Source organism: Cinclus cinclus, chromosome 13, assembly GCF_963662255.1.
Source record: "Cinclus cinclus chromosome 13, bCinCin1.1, whole genome shotgun sequence".
Taxonomy (NCBI): Eukaryota; Metazoa; Chordata; class Aves; order Passeriformes; family Cinclidae; genus Cinclus; species Cinclus cinclus.
The window spans coordinates 6,734,411-6,758,571 of NC_085058.1; the positions used below are offsets into that span (position 1 = coordinate 6,734,411).

Consider the following 24,161-nt stretch of genomic DNA (forward strand, 5'->3'; position numbering starts at 1 on the left):
TGGTAAGAGAAGGTCAGATTCTAAATGTTTGCCTTCAGTACACAGTAAAGAAATGCCTAAGCTGAAAATTGAAGAGGTCTCGTTTACTGCATAGCGATCAAAGCATGACCCCTTACTGGCAAGAAAGAGAAATTGAAAACTAATTTCAAGGTTCAGGATTAATTCTCTGTCAAATTGACAGAAGAGAGCCTGCACTTGAATACATTTAGCATAAATGTAGAGCCTTCTCTTTATCTGTTCCTTTCAGAGTGCAACCTATTACTTTGATTTCATGATTCCACAGCATAAACATAAGTTAGCTGTTTTAATTTGGTCAAAAATCTACAAACACAGGCTTTTTACCAAATGAATCTATCAGTTTGCTTCCTATTAAAATCACTGTTCTCTGCTGATGACCTTTTCCTGAATGTGTGTTTTCCCATCTTCCCTGCAGTAATTGCTGGAAATGATTGTCATGTAAGGAGCTGGCTATGGCAAACAGGAAACATCAAAGCATTACAGCCAGCATGCTGGATCACAGAGCCAGAGCTTGCCCGACTTCTTCTCACAACAGGGAGCCTGAAAATGAAGAAAGTGGCCTTCCTATTGAAGATTATGCAGAAAAAGAGGCAGAATTAGCAACTGTCAGACCAGGTAGCCCTACCCCTGTGGAACATGAGTGCAATGACCACAGTGGAGATGGCGACTCCAGCTCTGACTATGTAAACAACACTTCCGAGGAGGAGGACTATGATGAAGGCTTGCCAGAAGAAGAGGAGGGGATCACATACTACATCAGATACTGTCCAGAGGATGACAGTTACCTAGAAGGAATGGACTGCAATGGGGAGGAGTATGCTCCCCATGAGGAACACCATGTTGAAACAGATGATTGTCAGGAAGCTGTAGAAGAGTGGGCTGAAGGTAAAATTCAGCACCAAGATGAAAATGAGGTGATGGACAGGCAAGACTGGCAGGAAGGTCAAGATAATGGCATTCGGATTTTGGAGGATGAAGCATCATCTTTGGAGATCCAAGACCAAGAAGAAAATGTACAGTACTGTCAAAGTGAAGGTGACTATCCGGACTATTACCCAGCAGAGGCTAATGGAAATTCACAGGGAATATCACCATACCATTCTAGAAAAGAGGAGGCAGAGCTGGAAGAGCAGGAAGAGGACATTGATCAGATTGTAGCAGAAATCAAAATGAGTATGAGCATGAGCAGTATTAACAGTACAACAGAGATGAGTCCAGAGCACTCTGGGACTGAAAACGTGGCACATGACTACAAAGAGACTTGTTCAAAGGGAGAAGCTGTTCACAGTGCTAACAGGCACGAGGGGAGGCCAAAATCACTGAATATCCCGTCTGCCTCTAAGCACAGTGGAGATGTGCATCGAGGTTTTAAAGCAAAGTCAAGATCCCCAGAGGACAGACAGAAGTGGCCACAGGAGCAGGTATGAGGTGCTTTTTTTAACCAGACTGTCAGAGGGATTATGCCAGTGTTTCATTAGTTATTCCAACATAATTAGCAATATTTTTATATATATTATTATGTAAATGCATTAGCAATACTTAAAATTTTACTGTAACTGCATTTACATAATCACATTGTGTTTAGAAAGAGGTGCTAAATGTAATCATCATATGTAGAGATCTAGCAAAGAGATTTTGCACAGAAAAGAGACAATTCAAACAAAGGTATTCCAGATGGATGGGACAAAACCAGTTTCTTTACACTATTTCATTCTGCAGTTACATTCTGAAGAAACTTAAAACTGGGGTCAGCATTGAAATAGTTGAATTTTTTTTCCCATTAATGGTTCCTCTACCATTGCCTTAGTAGTTGGTAACTTTCTGTTTTTGGTAGAATGCATGTTGAATGTAGATACTGTATATGTTAAAAGAACCTTCAAGAAGTGCCTGCATATTTCTGTGGTTTTTTTACTAGCTGGACATATCTTGACCTTGACAAGGAAGAAGAAATAGGAGTTTTACCCTTACCAAAAATGCTGTTAAGCAGTTTTATTACAAGAATTATGTAGAAGTTAATTTAAATTGTGCATGATCTTTTCTTGTTCTAATGCTGAGTGCCAGACAAAGAGAATCTAAAAATGAAGCTCAAGCTTTTGTAAAGGAAAAGAGGTGTGACTTTTTTCCCTGAAGTTTAAATTTGAATGTGGTTACTTCTTAGAGAGACATATCTCATTCCCTAATGTAATTTTAAAGCCTTGACTTTGCATCTCTAAAATTATATGCTGTTGAATATTAGTTATCCTGTGCAATGAACAGATCTGTCTAAAAGAGGTAAAACATAACGTGTGTGCTTGGATAACAAATTCATAAGGATAAATTAATTATTTTGCCTAATCTTTAATTAAAATGCTTTATTAAACTTTGCATGCCTAGGTTTCCTGTTTCAGCTTTATCACTCTGTAAATAGGATTTTCTATAATTAAGTGCCCCACAGTTAAACAATTTAGTCTAGGCAATTTCATTAAAATACATTAATTCCTCTGAAAAACAGTAAAAAGAAATCAAATGTTTAAGTCTATGCTGATGAAACAGGTTGACCTTCATTATAATTGTGAACAAAAAAAAAAGTCTTAGGGGGATATTTTCAGATTTCCCATATCTGCAGCAAGTTTTTAATATTCATTACCACATTCTATTTCCAGAAGTATAATTATAGCCAAATTGTGCAACTTATTATATTCAGTGCCCCACTGCCAGCATAAAAGTCCCTTAGTGAATAAGACTGCTGATGTTGAATGGTTTGAACAGCTACTAGGTGTTGGCTGGGAGCACAGAGGTTGAGGTAGCATGTTTTTGACTTAGTGATGGTCTTTCTCCCAGCAGCTACTACTGGGAATATTGTTCCTTGCACGTTCTCAAAATATTTGCAGAACAAAAGACAAGAGGAGTTCCTGAATAAGAAAGGCTTGGCTAAGTAACTGTCAGATTCCACCCCTCCCCACCACGGAATGATTACCTATTCAAAACAATATTTGAAGAGTACTGTGATTTTGACAACTTTTTGTTGTTCAGAATTATTTATCAGAACTTGAGCTAAACTGCATTGTACCTTTGTCATTTTAAATAGACTCCTAACAGCTGAGGGTTGTGTAACACCTGGATATTGGTATAACTGCCCGGGTGTGAAAAAAAAAAACAAAAGCACCTAGGTATTTCTGAACTGCCAGTCTGAGCTTTGATTGTTATTTCCTGTCAGTCTTGGACCAATGCCTTCATCTTATTTAATAACGAGGGAAGCACTGCTGTGCTAGGTAAGCCCAGGATGGATGCAGCCACTGAGCTTATACCATCACTTTTAATAGCAGCCATGAACTCCTGTCTTAATGGACAGAGAACACTGGGCAGTACCAGTGTTTCATTTCTTCAAACAGCAGTACAGGTATCTACTCCAGATCGGGCTAAACAAACTGGGTGACAAGGCACGCATTTCATTTATAAGAAAGGCAACAAGGCACAGCTGCTGTGGATATTTCACTGAAGAGAAAAGCACAAGCCTCCAAGGCAAAAAGCTGTGAAATGCTATTTCTTACAGAGATACAGAGGCTCACAATTGAGGTAATTCTCCCTCTACCCACCCCAAGCCTTCAGGGATGCAAAAGAAAGGGTGAAAAACAAGCTCAATAACCTTTGGCAAACATTACTTGAATGTGTGTGTCATTACAAGCCTGGTCTTATCTTGCTGTGTTCTTCTCACTTACTTCAGGTAATCATTTTCAGCTTTACCCACGAATCAGGCTCATGGTGAGGGCATTAAAATAAGAGTTCAGTACCCATTTCTGCCTAAGTTAGTTTTATTTTTTTAATACCTCCTTAAAAGTCCTTAGCACAAGATGTGGTTGGATGTTTAGCATTAATACTGGACCTGGAAGAATTTAAATAAATGCAGAGGATTTTGTTTTTCTTCTCGGGCATTCAATTCTTTTAATATTTACAATGAAATGTCAAAGGGTTGGATAGAATTAGAGTACTGCCTAAATTAACCTGTGTCTCATTTGTGAAACCAAGCCATAATTTTAACTACAATATTTAAACCAACTACAATAATACAATTTCTTCCATAGTGAAAGGGAAAAATCCCCAAGGCTATTGGCAGTACATCTGTATGCTAAACTTACTGTTTGCAGAGAAGCTGCTTAAAAGAGCCTTGGTTTTGTCACCTTGCTAAAAGATCTGTTATTGTAAGTGTGCATCTCACAGTACAAAATATCATGCTGAAAGAGGTGACAGAGGCATATGTATTGCATATAGAGCACTTTTTTTGCCTCGATTGTCTTTAAATAAGCATAGATTTGAATGGGTCTAGGTTAAATCAAGATAAGTGTTACGTCAGTTTTTGTAAACAATGAGCAAGCAGGAAGGTGCATTTGTTGTTTTATGGACATAGCATGCTATGTTTAGCTTTTTCATGCTCCTCCACACTGCCTCACACAGGTATAATTACTGCTTCTTATAATATTTACTTTCCTTTAAAATGCACAGCTATTAATTCTTAGCTCATGACAGGTGCTAACATTCTGTTTGCAAGACATTTGCTAAATAACAAGTAAACAAATGTGATTTTAAAGGTTCCTGTTGCTAGATTTGCCCCAGAAAACAGTCACTTTTTTAAAGAAAGACCCAACAATTTACAGAGAAGGGGAAAGAAAGTAAGCATCTTGTTTGTCTTTCCATGTGGGCCACTCTCCTGTCTTAAATACAGGATTGGAAACTTCAGGGATATATGAGCTTGGCTTGATTTGCCTTTAGTTGTAGATACTTTTAGGGAAGGACTAAAGGCAATGATTAGCAGTAGAAAAGTTTGAGGGAAACCTAGAATACATTTAGAGTGCATATGTGCTCCAACTCACTTCTTAGCACAGCTCTTATTCCTTGCAGGTTTTTCATACTTATGTTATTTAAGAAAGGCATCATATCTGTGAAGTTAAAGTGACTATTTTGGGTATTTTATAACAACTCAAATTTAGCACTGCCTCAAGCTAGGAGTTTTCTACACACTCATTTGACATCTTGGTCATCTCTTAGCTAACTGTTAAAGTATCACAGGAAGAAATTTTCTTTTTCTGATTCTAATTTAATTTCATATAGCTTCACCTGTAGCAGAGAAATTGAATATGGTCAGACATGCTACTGATGTAATTCTCCTGAATTACCACAGTTTTTAATATAACAAATATTAATTAACTGTTTGTATCCAAGGTATATCCTTGGATGGAAGAAGATGAACTGAATGACTCCTTCAGCTGACAGCAGCATACTGTACATTCAGAAATTTTAAATGTATATAGTACTCCTGTGAAAAAGTAGTTGCTTTTTGGAATGCTGTTAGATTTGCTTCAATACTATTACTACAGTAGTAGCAGTTACCTACAATACTGTTGGTTTGGCATACTCATAATATCCAAACAGGAATGGCTTTACCAAGTGAAAAATGAGAGTAATCACCTGTTGCAAATGTGTGTTTGTACTGCACAAAATACGAACAATGTCTTGGTCTCAACCAAAGCTGAAATCACAAAAATGCTTCTCTCCAGTTCACTGCAACATACCCTGTCCTGCTTCCTTCCCACACAGCAGGATGGCATGGGGCAGTCCCAGCCCCATCCTGCCACCCCCTGCATTTCGAACTTCAATTTCTCCTTTTGCATGTGCAGAATTAACATCATTAAAGAATTGTGGAATCAATGAAGCAAAAAGCAAAACACTGGACAGCCGCTGAAATAATAAACAATGGAATATGTCTTTGGCACTAATCAATTTACGGCTCTCTGGAACCTCCTATGTGGCAGAGTTTTCTCCGTTCATCCCAGCCAGGATCCTCTCCCCTGAAACACTGGCACTGGTATGGCTGAGAGTTATTTCTGCTGGGTAGGGGCTGAAGATGACTGTGGGACTTAACACTTGAGCACTGACAGGCTAATCAGCCCTTGTTCCTGATGTCTACTCTAGGTAGATTTCAGACTCTTGAGAATGTGTCCTCTCCTACCTTATTCAAACAAACCTTATTTACCAACAATAAAAGAAAATGTTTTTAACAGCACTAACACCCTACCCCAATTCTACCCTTTTGAAGAAACAGGAATTTGTCATGGAATCTGCCTCCTTTACAAAGGAGGACCTCAGAGGGAAGTCTGCTTTTTAATGATGCTGCCTGTGACTCTGAATCCTACTGCTTCTCATTTCTCAATCGTTCTTTCATAACACTGTCATACCTCTGAGGACCTAACCAAATGTGCTTATACAAACTGCCCTAGTAGGGCCACCAGGAGCTCCTTCACGTCAGTCTGCTTTCACAACTTTCATATAGGCTGTGTCCTTCTTCAACATGGACAACCAGAGACTGACAAAAGATCCCTACAGAAATTTGTGAAAGGAAATTTAATGAAGCCATTGTATTTTCTCTCTTCCCCCCCCCCCTCCAACAGCTTTGCATACATCAATGCTGCTACTGTGTTTCCCTTTCCTGTGCTGGTAGAGCTCAGTAGTGACAAAAATATTTATTTCCAACTCTCAGGATGGGGACAGTGTTGCTGCAGAGTCCAAGTTCAGGAGTCTTTTGTCCATAAAAGATTTCACCTTTAAAACAGTGTGAAGAAACTAAGATGACAAACAGTTTAGAAAATGTTTATCTTAGGAATGTCTTGCTGGAAGTCAGTCTGGGTATTGTGAAAAGAGTTTGTAGAAAACACAAATGGGTGTAAATTAAGATTATTAAAGAAGGTTTCTGTATTCTCCTGTGTGTTCTAGGCAGCCGTGGGGCAGAGGTAATAAATAGTAATAAACAGCTCTTACCAAGTAACAGTTCCCAAACTAACCAAGTACTTATTGAAAACAGTCAGCTGCTGACTCAGTTGACAGCAAATCAATGTGTGTTGCCTAAAGATACATTAGCAACAAAGTCTTCTCAGGACGTTTAAATCAGAAGGCAGCATGTGCTCCTAATTACATCTCCCTAAGATCAGCAGAGTTGTTTCTCTCAAACTCATCATGGCTGGTTCTCAATTTTAAATATATGCAAGGACAAAAGAAGAAAAAAACCGGTTCTTTGAGGTGGTAAAAATAAATTGGCAATTATTTTAGTGTCTATTGAAATTTGATAGAGTATTGAAATATTTTGTGGAATGCTTAGATCTCTCAACTTACTCTGACTCCTCTTTTCCCAAACTTGACTTACTTACTTGGAATTACTCATCAGAATTTTTTTTCTCTTCACTCCTGACATGTACTAGCACTACACTAAAGTAACACATAAGTAATGGAATCTTTGTGAGAGAAGAGTGTGAAGTCTGACCTTTTTTCCTGTGATCATGATCAGAAAATCTTCAGCTAGTCAAGAGCTGCCTTACTCAGAGCCTATCTTGGTAAGAGTATCTGCTGGGCCAAACTGCTCTTCCTGACTATGTTAAGTATAACTAATGCAGTGCTCAGGGAGGTACATTAGGCCATTCCATTACACATCAGCAGCCTTCAGAAGGGAGGTTATTTCACTTGTGTAATTTAATAAGAATAGGACTGCCATAACAGACTTCATACTAAATTACCACCTCTTCTTTTAAAGGATGTTTTAGATGTACCTTACGGTGAGGACACATCACAGAAAAAACTGTCAGCAGAAAACCATACATCACAGAAAGCAAAAAGTGAAGTTTTGTCTTTAAGTGGCAAACATAAGATCCATCTGGTTTGCTTTTGTTCTAGAAAGAGATGACAGACCTGGCTGAAAGGTCAGTCAGGTCGTAACAATTCTGTAAATTTACCACAAAACATTTCTTTCCTAAGAAGGTTGGTATTATTTTTCCTTAGAGCCTACAACAAGGAACCTCTTTCAACTGGAACCCACCACAAAATATCTCTTTTCCAAAAAGCTTAGTTATCTTCAAGATGAGCTTCAGAATATATAAGCCAGTATTCTGGTCTCTGAACACATTATTTGCTAATGTCAAACAGCACTGCTGCTAAAGAGATGGCCAGGTGTGAAATATAAGGTTCATTATTTAAGTCTTTCATCATACTAACAAAGCATTACCGTGCCTTTGAGCTTTTCTCTCAGACAAATTCTGAATAAATCAGGGAAGGGAGTAACCTGCTGCTTTGGAGAACCCTCCCCTGTAGGAAAGTGCTTCATCAGAGCTGAGCACCACAGCAGTACTCAGGACCACAGGCAACAGCTGTGAGAAGGACCAGTGCTGGTGAGATGAGTGCTTGACTGACAAAACAAACAGCTCACACTGGAGCAAACAGCCAGGTGTTACAGAAGAGCAAAACTCACTGCTCACCAGCCCCCAGCTGCAGCTACAAGGGACTTTCTGCTGCAGCAAGGGGTCATAAACATGGTCTGGGTTCCTGGGAGGGGCCCCAAGTAATTACCAGGCCTGGTAATTAACCATCACAGGGCTGGCCAGGACATGGGTGGAGTTTCAGGCTTGCTGAGAAAAATTCCACAGGTGCTTCAAGTGATGTCAAGTAAGTAGTCTGATTTTCCTCTCAGCCTAAAAAAGAGATTTTCTGCTGCTACGTGTTTCTTTACATGCTAGACCCTGCCTCAGTACTTGCTCAGAGGGAAAAGTATTAATAACACTACACCTGTAATGTTTTTATATCTTTGCATTGCACAATCTTTTATCAGAATCTTATCCTAGGGTAAGAGATCGTTAATATAGCTGTGCCCCTGTGTTAGTATGCAGTCAGTTCAAAATTTCTGGTTTAGTTTTAGGCCCTATTCTAAATTTCAAGTCAGGATATAAACTAATTATAATACCTTGTGTTTCTCTCAAATGTGATTTTTCTAGCTGTCATAACACTCAAACCACCAATTGTCCTAGTTTGAAAGACAGGTGTTTGCTAAGGAAAGCAGAAGCTTCCCTTTGAACTGAAAAATGTGATCCTTCCTTCCTACAGATTATTATGATTTTGAAACTAAGGGAGCTCTCAGGCAAAGATATGGAGGTAGGAATAACAGTTCTTTACTGGTATATCTAACAAGACAAACAAGAACAACAGCAGCTATGAAATTACCCACAACCAGAACAGTAACTCAGTCCCAGTGTTTTTTGGCTGCAGGCACCTTTTCCCTGAGCTGCAGTTCCCGGTGCTGGGGGCGGGCGGGTCCCGCAGAGCTGCAGGAGGGCTGGGGGTGATGGCAGAGCTGTCCCAGGGGGAGAGAGAGATGGAGAGAGAGCTCTCCGCTCACGGTGTGGGTCCTGGTGCTCAGCAGAGTGCTGGATGGTGGCAGGTTACAGTGAGAAGGCAGCAGGGCAGGGTCCCACAGCAGTGAGGATGGTCCCCAATGCTGGGATGGCAGGGATGGGGCTGAGGCAGCGATCGTCCTTCTCGTCCAAACTCCAGGGGGAAATGGGGAGAGCCAGAGCCTTCCGCTTCCTCTTCTGGATGTTTGGATATCGAGGGGTTTCCCTCTTTTCTCTCTCTCCTCCCCCTTGTCACCTGGGCCCAGTCAACTTAGCATGACAATGGGGAAAATTCCACAGAGGGAAAAGGGAAAGAACCAACCCCCAACACCAATATAAACTGGAAACTCTGTAAGAAACATGAAGAAAGCAAGCATCAAGTATGATAATTTACTTCACATTAGTCAGGTCAGGCAGGAGTATGAACCGATTTCCAACCACAATGAATATCAGAAATTTATATTTTCTAAAAATGATACTATAAAGAAGCTCCAAAACAGTCCCTTCATCCTTGGTCTAGAAGCATCTCCATCCAGACATCCAAGACTACATTTTTTGTAGCTGTGGATGGGAGATGCAGCCATGCCTACTCTGCATAGATCTGTCCTTTGACTCTGTAAATCTCCTGGAGAGAAAGGGAAGCCCTTCTCCCTGTACTTCTGCAGGCAGTTGTTGGGCACGGAAGGTCTGAGGCACAGCTGCCCTTACATGGGCTGCTGCTGAAGGCTGTGCTGCCTCCAAAGCCAGGAAGATCTCAGTAATGTGATGTTACAGTTTTGTTTGCAAGAAGTGCTCACAGTGACACCCTTCCCTCTCCATCACAACCTTTTTAAATAGCAAAACCTTAATAGATCAGTCAGAGATGGAACATATTGTTTGCTCCAATATGCCTAAAAGGAATGGATGAATTCTTTGTACCTGAGAGTCTGCCTAATTAGTCTGAGGCTACTAAGCACATAGATGAAACCCTGAGGGGAAAACTAATGGCCTTCATTTTCGGACACCAAATAATAAGAAAAACACATTGGTTAGGTTCCTTGTAGAGGTGGTGTGATTGATCCCAACTTATTGTGAATTCTGCTTAGGCTTCTCTTTGGAACCAGGAAGTACACAATAACAACATCCAGACTACATATGTGACTGGGAACAAGTAAGCTTTGTTCATGTTCCTGAAATCCTGAAAATAGGAGTTCCAGTACACCTCTGGATAAATCAAAACTGAGAAACTATACAAATGTTTGGCCAGATTTTTTTATTAGAACTGTGTGGAATTATATGTACAACAATTACCACAGAGCATGATTGGTATTATGATCCCCAGGGCTGACTGAATCCACTGAGATGGCAGATTTGAGGCAGAGACCGGTTTCAATGTTACAGCACCCAGGTGATGCTTACCAAAGCAGACATCTCTTTCTTTACATGCAGGTACATTTGCAGTTCCATCAAGTGTGTGGTAATCAGAACTGACAGCTTTAAAAATACTGACATTCTCTTGTACATATTAATGTACTTGCTGTCAGTATTTAGAGTTTAATGTAGCTTCATTGTCGCCATGTCATAATCCCTGCTTAAAGGATACTTGATTTAAAGCCTGCTACTTTAGGGAGTAATGTATGATTATTATACTTGTTTTATTATAAAGTCCTCTAGATATTTGTTTACCTCATTAATATATTTCACTGTACATCAATACAGATTGCTCCCTATTAGTTGAGCCATGCAATATAATTAGATTTGTCTTGTCTCAAACAGAAGAGTGTTTATAAGCAGGGATATGGTGAGTTTCCCAAGTCTGGGTATATCTATCTATCTCAGATAGTAGTTTCTTTCTTAAAGTCCTGCTTACTATTTGGCTGACTCTTTGCTTTGTGTATGTTGTCTTACCTGAAAATTGTCATTACTGAGCTCTAATGTGCCTGCTTCATCAGTATATTTTGTTCTGCTGACTAAATATTAGTCATAGGGAATAATTTGTCTAGAGGTGAGCATAAAGACTTGCTTTGCCTACAGCTGCATACTGCGTTTGAAGGTCAGAAACCAAGGAATTACATTCCCATTTAGCATTGGTGGTTTCCATTTGCACAATTGTTGATACAAGTTTTTGTTTCTGAAGCTTTACAATACCAGTGGGGCATTTTGGCCCTCATTTTTATACATTATAGGGAAACTAAGAAAAAAGGGAGAATGAAATATCCTAAACAATAAAAATTTGTTCCTGAAATCCCCTTGGTTTTCCAGATTTTAGCACTGAAAATCTGAGCCATGAAAATGTCACTTTGTTGGTCCTTACAGGACATGGGCACTCTCCGGTCGGGTGCCGGTCTTGTGTGACTCGGGTCAGGTCTGGAAAAGAAATTCTGCCCCTGAGACTACTGGAACAGGCAAAAAGGAGTGTTCTACAGTTTAAAATGCTTACTGTTTTCTTTGGGTCTGATTTTATATTTTCTCTTTCAAATTTCTTCAGAAGTCTGATGTACTACCAGCATCCTGTAGATTTGCTTGGCCCAAGAGGAAGGAGATGCCATGAAGTATCTCCTACAAACACAGGATCCTTCATTCAGTGATAGAATTCTGTTTTTCAGATCAGAGATGGCCATTAGGGCTGTTTTGATTTTGTACAATACCGAGAATAAACACATTTAAAAATTCTGACTTTGCTTTCTGATTTACTTGGACATGATAGCATTTGACTTAATTTCATGTGAAAAAATTGCATTGACATAAAATAAATTTAAATCAGTACTGTAACTGGTGCTTAATGATAATTTAAGCATCCTATTTTCATCAAAGTAGATATTTTATTATAATTAAACATGTTAGCATTTTTATGTGAAACTGATATTTGCTGAATTACAGTAGGAAATTCCAACTGCTGTATCACATACTTTGATACTAGTAATGAATGTTGACTGTACATAACTTCAGATAAGTAATGGGGAACATGATAAAATAGAGTTTAATATGTTAATGTTTTGTGAATTTTTATTTAATTTAATCCTGTCAAAATTTTCAGATCATCTTTGCATCATTGACTTCCATGAAATCTCTATTTTGTTTTGAAGCTTTCCAGAAAACAAAAATATTTTAAAGCCTTTATTTTTTTCCAGCAGATGTGCAATGGTTTAGAGCAGCCCAGGAAGCAGCAGCGTTCAGACCTCAACGGCCCAGCTGACAATAACAATCCCCCCGAGGTAGGTACCTGGGACTGCCAGTTGTGCTGCCTGGCTCCCTGCAGCCAGGCTTCCAGCAGGGAAAGCAGCCCTCACACTGTCAGCCTTCTCCCTCTCACACACACAAACCCAGGCTCCCTTTCTTTTCCTGAACTGACAATAAATACCATTAGCTGCCTACTCTGAAAAGGCTTTGAACTATACCCGTGAATTTTTGCTGCCTCATTCATTTTATGTAACTGTCTATGGCATGTACCTAAACCTAAAATTTTCTGATGACATGCAGAGTAGGAAAAATGCTTCAGAAGTTCTCTTTTTGGATTATTGGAGTGCAAAAGTGGCATCCAAAAGAAATAATGTTCTGCTTCCATTCCTCCCCCGCCCCCTCCCAGTGTCAGTCCTGGCTTAGTCAGCTGTGAAGAGACACAGTGATAGACAGACCTGCTCTTGTCACTGAAGACTGGAGTAAAAGAGACATCAGAGAATGCAGAATGAGTTATGCTTGGGGCTAGACACAACAAAATGAAATTAAGACTTAAAAGCAGAAATCTCCTATCTCAAAGCCATAATGCATTTAGCCTGTAGCCTCTTATATTAACCAAGAGGCACATTTCTAAAGCCTTTTCCCATAATGGAGAAATCAGCCTCTTTCCTGGAAATGGGAATGACTGAGGAGGATGGCAAAAAACAAAGAATGGAAGGACTGTATCTGTTCATTGAGACTAGGGACAGTAGCTTAGGAGGAGCACTGTTATGGCCCCTGCTAAGATTAAGAGTAATTCTATGTACTGAGAAGTCAGGAGCATTCATTTTCATTCACTGACCCAGAATCTTGCTTTGTAAAACATTGTTAAATGTTCTTTATTGGAAATTTGGGATATCACTAATAGGCAATGTGATCTAGTAGGCAACTGATTGTATTGGGAATTGCTGGTTTGTGTTGTTCCTTTGACATCTGACTTCCTAGGCCATTTTCATGGTGTTCCCCCTGCCTCCCTTATTTTTTTGTCTGGTGGGACCTTAAAATACTTTGAGAATCCCAAGTATAGGGCACTGTGTACCAGTAAGGTTGGGTTAATGACTGTAATGTAATGTGTTCAGTATGATAAACAGTGCCTATGTGACAGTGGTCAGCTGTTTAAATATAATAAGAATTTACTTCATTGTGTGAAAGTTATTTTGTTACAGCTATATTATTTTTATTTCTCAACAGACAAAGAAAGTGTCTTCCTTTCCAAGTTTTGTTGATGGTAAGTTTCACATCATCCATAGTTAAAGTAGAATAAAGTAGAAGCAAATACTTTAATATATATAAAAGATCACAGTTCTAAAAACCAGTCAAACCCAAGAGAGCACAGCTGAGAAGTTCAAGTATGGAAGTATTCAACATTTTCACCCTCCTTATGGCAATGGGAGCCTAGTGGTGATAAAAAAGAGCAGGTAGAGCTCCCAGAAGGATTCAGGTGAAAATGAAGAATGGCTACAAATCTGGAAGGGGTTAAAAAGTGGGCCCCAGCAGGAGCTTTATGAATGTGTAAGAGCCCTGTGTTCTTCAGGGTCTATTATTGCACTCTAGGAACCTCAGCTGTCAGCACAAATGGAAAGGTTCTCCTGAAGTGACCAAACAATGGCAATCCAACCCTCTGCTCAGGAGAGCAAAGCTTTCACGTGTTTCTTCAATCTCTTCTGCAGTGCTATTACATATACTGTTTGAAGAAAAATAAGTCAATTTATTAATACAGGCAGGTGAACAGAAATAAAACAGGATTGTACTGAAAAACATTACCATTCTCTGATTCACAGACAGCTGAAGAACTTTTTATAGGGAAAATGCACACAGCTCTTCTTTCAAAGAAAATGACTACACTGTAAAGTGAGAAAAGACAGTGGGACACTCAAGAATTGGATATCTTAGATCTGTCATGAATACACAGAATGGAAGCCTTAAAAGAATGTGCAAAACTTAATTTCTAATGCCATTCTCTATTCAGGGAAAATTTAATGCAATTTAGAATAATATTAGGATGTCCAACACATTTTTCTTTCATTTCCTGATCTCACCATCTTGACAAGCATTTTCTGTTTCTGTAATTTACTTAAAGAACTAGAACAAATGTAGAGTTCAAAGACTGTCCCTTCAGGTTGACATCTGAGGGATATTACATGGAACACTTGGCATGTACTGGCTAACAGGCCCTAAAGAGAGGTGCATTTAAATGCATTCCTCGAGGGTGGCAGAGACAAGAAAGTAAGCTGATCCTTTGCAATGGGCATCTGCTGATTGTATAGTGATTGTATAGTGAACAAGCATAAAGCAAGGCCAGCATGCACGGAACTTTAAAGCCAGCGAGACAATTCCCCCCTCATGCTGCTGCAGATACAACTGCACATTTTAATTTTACTGGCATAAAAAGGTTATGTCCTTTTCTTTACATACCACTCAGCTCCCTACTCTGCTGGAAAGGGCTCAGGATATCCTTTACATAATATAATACCTTTTTTTTGGTTCAATCATTTTGCTTGCTCTGTTTTTTTTTTTTTTCTGTAGTGGTACAGTATATGAGGAAAAGCTGCCTATTAGGCTGCTTTTTTTGCAGGTACTACATAGCATTGTCTAATGCAAATAAATACATGGCTCACTAGGAGCTTATGATAGTTTACATGACTGCTCTCTGAACTCAGAAAAAAACATAGTTTTTATTATTAATTTGTATGTAGAGTCCAAAATAGTACAGTACCCTTCTGCACATAATAAAAGATTCTGCCAGCTAACACTGCTGTTCCCTGAGCTTATATTCTGGTTATATTCCTATTCAGTATAAAGCACTTTCAGCATGACTCCTTAACTACAGTAGCTATATCTGTGTTTCTATTGATACATAATATTTTTCATATGCCATACATATGAACATAAAAGATATCTTTTGATTTATCATATTTAAGTGTCCTTTGCTGTTAGAATTGTTTCAGTAGTAGTACCACTACATGCTCGTAGGAGTAATTAGTTCTATGTTCAGTGGTTCTGGCTTTTCTGCACTCTGTCCTATCACCATAAATCTTAGTCCCTTACACAGTAACAAGCACCATGAAGTAAAGAAATCAGAAAATGGGAGTTGTAGATGGTCATTCTGGAAGGTAACTTATGCCCTGTGTCCATCTACTCTTTATGACAAATCTTCTGCTGTGCCTCTCAGTGACTTCATAGAGTCTGACAGTTCAGCAGGAAGGTGAACTTCTGTGCTTAGAGTGCAGTCTCTAAATACTGTCTGAATCCTTGGCTTACATGATGTTAGGTAGATGTAAAAATGCATTCCCAACAGATTAATGAATTCAGTTATGCTAAATTGTTCATTTTTTTGGTTGAATTTTCTTTTTTTCTGATTTTATGAATGCAAACATTAAAAAAAAATGTTTGGATCTAGTCTACTTAGTTTAGAAATATCTTTATATTTGTTACACTAGTGGATCAGCAGAAAACCAAGTAATCTCTAGAGCTTTGACAAGTGCAGAAATTTGCAGTTAGATTTTTCAGAAATACTTATCTAATGTTTAAGCACCGATATTTAACATAAAATTACAATCTTTGCTCACATCAAAGTAATCTTCATGTTGGGAACCTGTTCCTTCTTCCCTTCCTCATCAGCAAACCTTTACACACGCTTGCAGTCAAGGGCATACTTCAGGGCTCTGATGAGCTGGGACCTCAGCCAAGTCTGCATTTTTGCATTATTTAAAGCAGAGAGAGATAAAGGAAGAAAACACCCAGGTGACCCAATTTGACCCTGGCAATTTTCAGCACCATTCCATCTTTCCAAGAGATGTCTTGTTTTACCTGACAGTTGCTTACATTGCCTTCATGATGGGAAATGTATGTTGGAAATGTTTTCTGCCCAACATACCTTTTTTTTTTCCTGTATTATCTACTGCTGTAAGCATTTTCTGCATGCTGTTGATTTGTACATGATGTAGCTGACATTTTTGCTGGTATAATGATTCTGCAAAACATCATTTTTTAAAGCTATGAAGAGACAATGCAATGACATCCAACCAAAAAAGCCTCAGTCTTTAAGGAATCCAAATAAATAACATTAGGAGTGTAAAATTGCTTAACACTCCATGCTCAGGAATTTTTTTTATACAAATTAGTTTAAAACACCATTGCTATCACAAACAGACAAGACATGAGAAGAAGTGATTTTTTTCCTTTGTAGCATCCATAGGTTGCGCAGACCCCAAAGATACTTTGGGCGTTTTGCTCATGTAGAAATGATTGCATGAGAATTTGCACTAAGAATTGCAGTTTTACTTGTCTTCAGACACAAACATTTCAAGAAAATTAATCTAAATTACCTACTAAGGGAGTTTGCTTAAACTGATTTAAACACGTGGGTAAGCCTATTTCAGAGTTAAAGCAATCTTGATTCAATTTAGCTTCATTTACTTAGCCCGAAGTGAATGAAAGAAAACAAAATTAAAGCTACTTTAATTTTGAGTGAGTGTCTTGATGCAGGTACCTAATGAAGTTTTGCTACCTTAACATTAAATTCACATCATTAATTAATTTCCCTATCTACTGCCCTTGAAACAAGATGTCAATATCATGCCACATTAGTATTTTGTTGCATTCTGGAAGAAGTACAGATGTATGAGACTAAGTTATAGACCTGAAGAGACAAATGAATGACACTATCAGAAGAGGAACCATACAAAATACACCATCCATCTGCTGAAAAACATAATGGTATAGGCATGTAAGCAAAGAGAAGCAGTGATACAGGAACAGAGTTCTTGTGGAATTTTCATTTTCTTTGACTTCTCTTAGTGAATTAAGGCTGCAAGAACAAAGATTGTTTTTTGAGATATTGCAAGACTTGGCCTTTACGAAGAGTTTTAGTGACTTCTAAATTACTGGCTTCTCAAAGATTTCTTTGAGGGTTTTCATACTTCTAATGGAGATTGTCAGGATACATTATTATGCTTTCCCAATACTTCAAGAATCTTAAATTCCACATAATTCTATTCTGAGTTCTAATGAAGATCTAAAGCATTACTGGATTTGCACAGATGTGAGCTAAATCAAATGTGTTCTGTGGTATACAATTATCCTTTTGAGCATTAGAGCTATGGTGTTCGATAGCAAACCAAATTACTCCAGTTTGTGTGAGCACTGTTAGTTAATCTCAGGTCTCTGAAGAGTACAGGAACTGGTATAAACATATATCTACATGTTTATATACCTTGACTATTGAATTACAAAGACTGTGGGTTTTGGCTGGGGATTGAGATTGCTGGCAGGTGGATTTGAGATCTGCAGGGATGAATAAGTGTTAGCAGCACTGCCTGAAGTGGAAAGTCACTCCTTTTAATCATGTTTCTATTCTGTTGGAAGACTTGCTAAATTAGATGGGAATATGAAGGATAGGAAAGCTCACTAAAAGATGTTTGTGTAAACCACTATTTCAGTACATTTAACTAGCATAGCATGCCATATATTTTTTTATTTTCCACATAATAATCTTCCACATTGATTTGATTATAAATAAATGGAACACTGAACAATATACCTTTTTTTAAATTAACATTCCCCTTCAGTGTCATTCTTCTCCTCACACAAGATTTTTTTATACTTTAAAAAAATACATTAGAAGGTCATCAAGTAGATCTAGCTCAAAGCACATTTATAGAACTGTTGAGGAATAAAAAATGCTCACTATCAAGAGATTTCAGCCAAACTCTGGAATGAATCTTCTTTACTGTCAATCTAATAAAGTTGGATGTAAAGCTTAACAGCCGAATAAAGAGGACAGTGAGCATGGTCCCAGTATTAGAAAGGTTGTTCAAGCCTCAATATCCATTATTCAATTTCTCATGTCCTCGCTCCTCAGAAAGGCAGTAACTGTAAATGCCTCTGTCAGTTCCAGGACCTTGTGAACCTGAGGACCTCATTGATGGAATCATCTTTGCAGCCAATTACCTGGGCTCCACCCAGCTGCTGTCTGAGCGCAACCCTTCCAAAAACATCCGCATGATGCAGGCCCAGGAGGCAGTGAGTCGTGTCAAGGTAGGGGATCTTTATGGGCTGTAGAATACTCTCTGATCCTTGAACAGCTGATCCCTGAATGGTGCAGAATCTGCAGCCTCAAACCTCTCCTGAGGTGCAGTTAGGTAAGTATGGATCAGTATTGTAAATGCCATTAGTTTACAGTGCTTTCTGTAATACTACATACAGCAAAATATAAATTATTTTAGAGTCTATTCAAAATTCTTTGGAAGCTGTTTAACAAATTCAGCTATGAGAGACAAATTGCAGATTGCAATTAGAAAATATTCCAGTGGCAAAGCAGTGGGATATTTGACTGTGGTTTTACTCTTCTGTTACTCCTTCCTTTAACTTGATACAAATTTAAAAAATTTGTCTCAGTATTATTACTTATAACTTTTTAGGACAAGAATATTAATTGATACTGTGTTTGGATTTGGTGTTATACACTGTGAACAATTTCTTTGTAAATAATGTATTATAGACTGCTTCATATAGCTATGTAACAAATACAGTTTTTTTGGTTTTTTGGGGATTTTTATTTTACAAGTTATTTTACCTCTGCTGTAAATACCTCACCTGAATAAACACACTGTTAGAGGCAGATTCAAATGCTAGGAGAAAAGGTATGTGCATAGCCAAGGAAATATTTGTTAAAATTTGCATGTTTTGAAGGAATTTGGTTTGGAAAGGCCACTTACAAGAGACTGTAATGACTGATGATTGATTTAGCATTTAGAAATAAATGGAATCCAAGAAAGGTCCAGTTCTTTAAACTTTCCAAACCTTTCTGTTTCTATTTAGCATATTGTGAGAGCTCAAGCTACAGTAATTGCTGGTTGCAGTTAACTCCCTAAAAACTGTTTTATATATTAATACCAACCTTAATCTGTCAGGGGTACTTGAGTACTCCACACAGTCATGGCAGGGAGCCTGAGTTGTGTTCTGTTCAACAGTTACATGTAGATGTGTGATGAACATGGAGACAAAACCTTGGGTTTAAGATGCATGTGCTGCCATTTTTGGCTGTTGCAAATTTGGCAGGATAAGTGTTGGGAGCAGCTGATAACAGACAACACTTTGGTACCAATTCTTTTATAATCAATTGTCTGCATGCATAATGCCATGAAATCCAATTATGCTTGAGAACTGCATAGGGTATAAACAAATCTTTCTCTCTTGCACATCCTTCCCTCAGTTCTAAAAAACTGCTCCCAGTTTTTTAATTTTCAGCAGTCTGGATTCACAGTCAAAGTTTCCCTGACTTCCCACACTGTCTTTTCTCTTTCCCTGTGTGTACATCTGTCTGCATTCTTTTTTTTTATGCTACTCCTCAGAGGATGCAAAAGGCGGCTAAAATCAAGAAAAAAGCGGTGTGTAAACTGTTTTTCTTGAATGCTAATGTTTACTTACATTTTTGTTGTCCTTGTTTTCCATGGAGTGTCATGTCTTTCATTACAGATCCTCATAAAGCTGTAATTTTGGTTTCCTCTTTGTTCCTCAGTGGAATATTGAATGGAGTAAAATGAACTCATTTTCTTCATTGTTCATTTGCTGGAGTGCCTGTCTGCTGCCCTTCTCCTGTTGACTACCTGTGTTTTGTTTACTCCAGATGTACAGCCATTGTTATCTGGGAGATGTTTTTGAATGTAATGCTTATTTTGATTTTACTAACCAAAGCAGTAAGACATACTTCCTGTGCCTGTGACTTACTATATATTTATTAAATTATTGTTGATATTTAAAACCAAAATAAATTCACCACGTAGTAGCTGGAACAATTACTACAGGAAACACTACACTCAGTTAGAAACAATACTTCAGATAACAAAATAAAGTTGACAAAAATATCACCATAAGGATGGAAGCAATACAAGTAGTGTCTGCCAAAGTTATGTCCTTGCTTTGTATTTTGCTAGAAGATAATTTGAATAAAATTAATCTAAATTAATAACAGGCATAGCTAAGCCTTTATAACTCCAAAAAAGATTAGCAAGTACGTAATTCTCATCATGAGTCAGTGTCTGACTTGGAGACTGGTGCTTGCCTTTAGCCCAGGCTGAGACAATCTGTGGCCATTTTATTCCAAGGCTGCTGCCACGGGTGCTGCTCAATACCAGCTGCAGTGGTGCCCTGTCACCAAGCAGCCTGGAGGAATCCATATGTTCCTGCTGGACCAGAGAATTAGGGAAGCTCTTGGACAATGCTTCAGAGAGAGGCAGCAGCTGCTTTGCCACCTCTTCTCCTGTTCTTTCAAGTGGACAGAGCCAGGACTCACACTGGAGCAAGACATTACATCGTAATCCCTCTTGCTCTGTGACCATGCCCTCTGATGGTGGATGGAAGTGCTTCCCTAGTGAGCAACCCTCAGAAGCAGCTGTGGTCGAAAAGTCCCCTGATGGCCTTCTGTGGTATGAGAGAAATATTACTTCAGTGCTCAGTTCTTTTTCTAGGAAAAAAAAACAAAAGCTTTTAAAAAAAGTCTAAACCTCACCACAGTACTGAGTATCAGTTTTCACTTTTTTTGGTGAGCTCACTGAAAGTAGTAAGCTAAACAGCTGAAGGGGACTAAGTAACCTTCTCAGTTCCCCTTTCTCAAGTCTGGTGCCTCAAGTACTGAAGTCCACCAGAGAGAAAAGGAAAAAACAGCCAAACTTTTTCATCTGTTTTGGCTATAAATAGAGAATTTTAATACTTGAGCTGTCAATCTCACAGGCTCCAAAAATTCCCTCTTACCCATAAGATCAGAGTAGGCTTCACTCTGTCTATGCAATAAATGTACTCTTTGCATGTCTTTAGAAATACCTTTGATTAGCCAGCTCTGTAATGGTTTAAAGTGCAGTTGCCTCACATCACATTATGCTTGAAGCAGTCAGTGAATTTGTTGTTGTGAAAATAAAAATCCCCTTGTAACAAAGAGTGTGTCTTTTAGACCTCAGAGGGAGATTCCCAGGCCTTGACTGAAGTGGATCTGTTCATCTCCACACAGAGAATCAAAGTTCTAAATGCAGACACACAGGTAAGTTGGATTTAAACTCTTGGAGAATAATGTTGAGTTAGTCTATGCTCTTATATAATTAGTGGGACACTTTACTGAACCTAGATAAATTCAGGTATTCAGACTATTCAGAGAGAGTGCTTATTGTTCTAACACTTGCCAATATAGTAAGACTGACACCCATTTTGCTTATTTGATGTATTATAAAATGTCTGCATGTTGCTATAATTGAGCTATAGTTAACTTCAATTTTAAAAAAGGATTCAAAAGCCTTTCAGAATGTATGTACACCATTCCTCTGGAACAGCTTCAGAACCCAGATTTACAGTCCAACAGGGAGGTAATTTGCTGCTTTGACTAAGCTACTCATATCCTGCCATTTTTAACATTTAATCTCATTTTTTTTCTCCATAAATCACATCTGAGCCACCATCCTCATGCCTAAGGTAAATTATTAATCATTAATATAAAAACAGCATCTGGAGACCACAGCAATGATCAGCCTCAACTTCTAGGAACACTTGTATATTCAACAAGAGGTGACCTTCATAAAAAGGAGTTTTTAAGGAATTTACAACTAAATCTATAGAATTTATATGTTCTATGTAATAGAATAACACTTTTCAGTGCTAGTGAAGTTCCTGGCTGGTGTAATTACCATGGTTCTATTTCAGCTGGAGTGGCAGCTGGCAGAGACAATCTGTATTTTCATGGCTTTATCAATTACATGAACCCTCTTTCTGCAGTATGCCATGTGTTTTAATCCATCTGTAGTGTTGTATAGCTCACGTGAGGCAACAGCTGAATGAAAATGTAAAATTCCCATTCAGAAAATAACATGCAGCAAAGTTCAAAATGCTGAGCAGCACCAGTCAGGTGCATTCCCAGGCTGGAAGAGAGGTGGTGATTGTGTTACCCTGAACAGCACTAAGAAATGGCACCCCTGCCACTTTCTGGTTGCTTATGAATTTACTTGCTGAACACATTCAGCCCAAGTTGAGCACCTGTTTACTAGGGATGAAGTAGGAGCAGCCTTGTTTGGCCACATGCCTTGTTGACAGGAGCAGAATTCTTCCCTGTGCCACAGCTTTGTGGGGTGGCACTCAGTGCCTCAAACCAGCAGAAGTCGCAGCAGTTTCTCCCAGCTTCCTGCTCAGTCAGTGAAGAGAAGCTGGGTGTGAAGCAACTAGGAAAATGAGGAAGGAAAAATAAAGATGTAGAGCTCACAAATGTGTATGTGCAGAGCCTCTGGTGCATGATCGGCTCCATAAAATTGCCTGACTCATTGGGCTGCCTAATTCACACTCCCACAGAACTACAGAACTTCAAAGCTTGGAGGAATGATCAAGTTTTTTCCTTCAGCTGTTCTTTGAGTTTCAGGAGAAACAACAAAGATGGTTCTAAAAGAATTCCATGAAAAAGAAGAGAGAATCTGACAAAGGGCAATCTAGACAGGAGGAAAGAACAATGGTTTCAGAAAAGCCTGAGAGAGGCTGAATTTCTAAGGACAAATATAAGGACAACAAGGATGGAATGGATGTGAGTAGAAAAGGGATAAGGGAAAGAACAGAGAGGCCAATGGGCAAAGATAGAGGGATTTATGGGAAAGTAATAAAGGAGAGGGGTGAAAAAGAGGCATTGGTAATGGAAAAGTGAATACAATGGAAACTGGAGAGAGAAAGGAAAAAGTCAAGTCAGAAGTAAGTCAAAAGTAAACTCATGTTTACATTCACTAGATAGTATTTGCCTTACTCTTAACAGGAAAAATGTGGGAGGGATGGGGGGGGAATGATTGCTTTCACCCCTAAAAGGAGAAAATAAAAAAGACTCAAACCCTTTGAGTAACCTCTGTGTGATGATATGGGCAGAAAGCCTTTCTTGGCAGGTGAGATGAAACACCTTTGTTTTCCCAATGCATTCACTCTTGTGCTCACTGCATGTCTGATTATACCCTTACTCAGTACTTAGTGCACACTGCTGAAAAGCAATTACCTCTGCAGAGCTCCCAATATCCTGCTGAGAGATGTCAATTACAAAACATTTCTCCATTCTGAGAGAAGTGCTGTAAATCCTCCTGAGCTCCCGCAGCCCTTAGAGACACTCCCCAAACCACCTCTTAACCATCATTACTTTTCAGAGGTTAGGGATAAGCATTATTTCAAGCCTGAGAAGAATCGTTACAATAATTTTATGGGTAGTGATTATCTCCAGCAAGACAAGTGGTTCTAAGAAACAATGATAATTTATAGTTTTGTCTGTCAAAAAACTGCACTGAATTTCATAAAACAATTACTTTTGTTCACTTAAAGAACAATCCTTCCTGCTTAGGCCTTAGAAAATTGTTCAACTAATGCTAAAAGTGCCAAAGTGTTTACATAAAGAATGCTGCTGCTTATGTAAATTATTAAAATTGTGAATTATATTGTACCACATTTTTTGTTCCAATTAAGATGGAATTTGGTGAGTGCTTTTAGCTGTTCAGGGTGAGGGACAGGGACGGTCAGGACACATCCTCAACTAGTTTGAATCAGTACAACTGTTGTGCTTCTGGTTGTGTCTAGTTTGAGCAATAGATAAAGGCCTGGAAAAACTCTCCAATCTGGCCAGTGACCCCAGCCAGAAGCATTTTTCAGATGTGCCCTTTCTGTTTCTTTAAGAACAGTTCATCCTAAAACCAGCAAAATATGCAAAGAACTAACATAATTTTCCATAATATTTCTATAATTGTTTTCCAAGAGCATGAAAATAAA

General features: G+C 38.6%; 1 protein-coding gene across 2 annotated transcripts in view; it reads left to right on the forward strand.

The window, feature by feature from the left end:
* Positions 1-470: 470 nt before the first annotated feature.
* The window catches only part of APBA2 (amyloid beta precursor protein binding family A member 2), a 36,072-nt gene continuing 12,381 nt past the window's right edge, over positions 471-24,161 (forward strand). Inside the window, exons 1-6 of one of the 2 annotated variants that reach the window (XM_062501337.1) lie at positions 471-1,439; positions 12,314-12,394; positions 13,587-13,623; positions 18,289-18,434; positions 19,751-19,786; positions 21,346-21,432. In XM_062501337.1, coding sequence (XP_062357321.1) covers positions 471-1,439; positions 12,314-12,394; positions 13,587-13,623; positions 18,289-18,434; positions 19,751-19,786; positions 21,346-21,432 — 1,356 coding nt within the window. The remainder of the gene's footprint in view (positions 1,440-12,313; positions 12,395-13,586; positions 13,624-18,288; positions 18,435-19,750; positions 19,787-21,345; positions 21,433-24,161) is intronic. The other variant, XM_062501338.1, reaches the window with a different exon arrangement.